Genomic DNA, 2,298 nt, shown 5'->3' with positions numbered 1-2,298 from the left:
GGGGGGCGGGGGGGGGAGGTGAGCAAGGTGGGGCAGGTGGGGCTCAGGTGGGGCTCAGGTGGGTTCAGGTGAGCTCAGGTGGGTTCAGGTGAGCTCAGGTGAGACAGGTGAGGGCAGGTGGGGCTCAGGTGGGTTCAGGTGAGCTCAGGTGGGTTCACGTAGGGCAGACGAGCTCAGGTGAGACAGGTGAGGGGCAGGTGAGGGACAGGTGGGCTCAGGTAATGACACATGGGACAGGTAAGCCACAGGTGGGCCAGGTGGGGTTCAAGTGGACTCAGGTGAGCTCAGGTGGGGTCAGGTGAGGACAGGTGAGCTCAGGTGGGCACAGGTGGGTTCAGGTGGGATCAGGTGGGCTCAGGTGAGTGCAGGTGAGCTCAGCTGTGCTCAGGTGGGTTCAGGCGAGCTCAGGTGATGACAGGTGATGACAGATGAGCTCAGGTGTGCTTAGGTGTGCTCAGGTGACAGTCAGGTGAGATCAGGTGGGGCAGGTGAGGCTCAGGTGGGCCGAGATAGGCACAGGTAGGCACAGGTGTGCTCAGGTGAGTTCAGGTAACACAGGTGTGCTCAGGTATGCTCAGGTGAGCACCGGGCTCTCAGCTGTGCCCAGGTGCTCTCAGGTGTGCCCAGGTGCCCCCGGCCGTGCCTCACCCTCACCCGTCCCCCGCAGGTGCCGAGCCCGCCCAGGTGCGGCTGCAGGGCGGGGCCGGGCCCTGCGCAGGACAGGTGCAGGTGCTGCTGAACCGCACCTGGCTGCAGGTGTGCGGCCTCACCTGGGCGCTGCCCGAGGCGCAGGTGCTGTGCCGGCAGCTGGGCTGCGGCCCCGCCCTCAGCGCACCTGTGGGGCCGCGCCTGCCGGGCCAGCCCTACCTGGCCGAGCTCACCTGCCGGGGCTCCGAGGAGCTGCTGCTCGAGTGCCCCGGGCTCCGCCCCGCTACCTGCGCCTCAGGTGCAGCCGCCGCCATCGCCTGCGCCGAGCTGCCAGGTGAGCGCGCACCTGGGCGGGGGGGGGGGGGGGGGGGGGGGGGCAGAGGGGCTCACCTGTCTGTCTTTCACCTGTCCTTCATTTGTCGCTCCTGGATCTCACCTGTCCCACCTGTGCTCAGCTGTGATCTCCTGCCCTCACCTGTGCTGCCCATCCCTCACCTGCCTCACTCCTCTCACCTGTCACTCACCTGTCTCTCACCTGTCTCACCTGTGTCACCTGCCTCATCTGTGTCACCTGTCTCTCATCTGTGTTTCACCGGTGTCTCTCTCACCTGTCTCAACTGTCTCTCACCTGAAAAATGGCTCGGGGGTCCCCAAAATCCCCCCCAAAATGGCTCAGGTGACCCCAAAAACCCCCAAATCACGCCCAAAACGGCTCAGAAGACCCCAAAATCACCAAAATCCCCCCCCCAAAATGGCTCGGGGGAGCCCAAAAACCCCAAAAACTTCCCCCAAAACCCTCTCGGGTCACCCCAAAAACCCCCAAATCCCCCCAAAACGCCTCAGGTGACCCCAAATCTCCCCAGGACCCCCCGAGACCAGTATGGACCAGTATGGACCAGTACGGACCAGTATGGACCGGTACGGATCAGTATAAACCCATATAAACAAGTAAAACTCAATAAAAACCAGTATAGACCAGTATGGACCAGTAAAAACCAATATGGACCAGCATGGACTGGTATGGACCGGTATAAACCCAAATAAACCCATAAAAACTCAATAAAAACCAGTACAGACCAGTATAAACCAGCACAAACCAGTATAGAGCAGTACGGACCAGTATAAACCAGTATGGACTGGTATGGACCAGTACGGACTGGTATAAACCCATATAAACCAATAAAAACTCAGTAAAAACCAGTATAAACCAGTATGGACCAGTATAAACCAGTATGGATCAGTACGGAGCAGTACAGACCAGATTGGACCAGTACAGACCGGATTGGACCAGTACGGATCAGTATGAACCAGTATGGACCAGTATAAACCCATATAAACAAATAAAACTCAATAAAAACCAGTGCAGACCAGTATAAACCAGTATGGACCAGTGCAGACCAGTAAAAACCAGTAAAAACTCAATAAAACCCAGTAAAAACCAGTATGGACCAATATAAACCAGTATAGACCAGTACAGACCAGTATGGAACAGTATAAACCAGTACAAACCAGGAAAATCTATAAAAATCGGTACAGACCAGTACAGACCACTATAAACAGGTACAAGCCAGTATAAACCAGTAAGACCAGTACAGACCAGTAAAACCCAGTAAGAGCCGCTGGAACGGGGCTCGGGACTACATTACCCAG

At 56.9% G+C, this 2,298-nt stretch overlaps 1 protein-coding gene across 1 annotated transcript in view; it reads left to right on the top strand.

The window, feature by feature from the left end:
- The window catches only part of LOC121337851 (soluble scavenger receptor cysteine-rich domain-containing protein SSC5D-like), a 4,779-nt gene extending 2,805 nt beyond the window's left edge, over nucleotides 1-1,974 (top strand). Inside the window, exons 8-9 of the mRNA XM_041408222.1 lie at nucleotides 668-982; nucleotides 1,940-1,974. Coding sequence (XP_041264156.1) covers nucleotides 668-982; nucleotides 1,940-1,974 — 350 coding nt within the window. The remainder of the gene's footprint in view (nucleotides 1-667; nucleotides 983-1,939) is intronic.
- Nucleotides 1,975-2,298: the final 324 nt, after the last annotated feature.

Source organism: Onychostruthus taczanowskii, unplaced genomic scaffold (assembly GCF_017590055.1).
Source record: "Onychostruthus taczanowskii isolate IOZ18803 unplaced genomic scaffold, ASM1759005v1 scaffold292, whole genome shotgun sequence".
In the NCBI taxonomy this organism is placed as follows: Eukaryota; Metazoa; Chordata; class Aves; order Passeriformes; family Passeridae; genus Onychostruthus; species Onychostruthus taczanowskii.
This window is presented reverse-complemented; position numbering and strand designations above follow the sequence as displayed.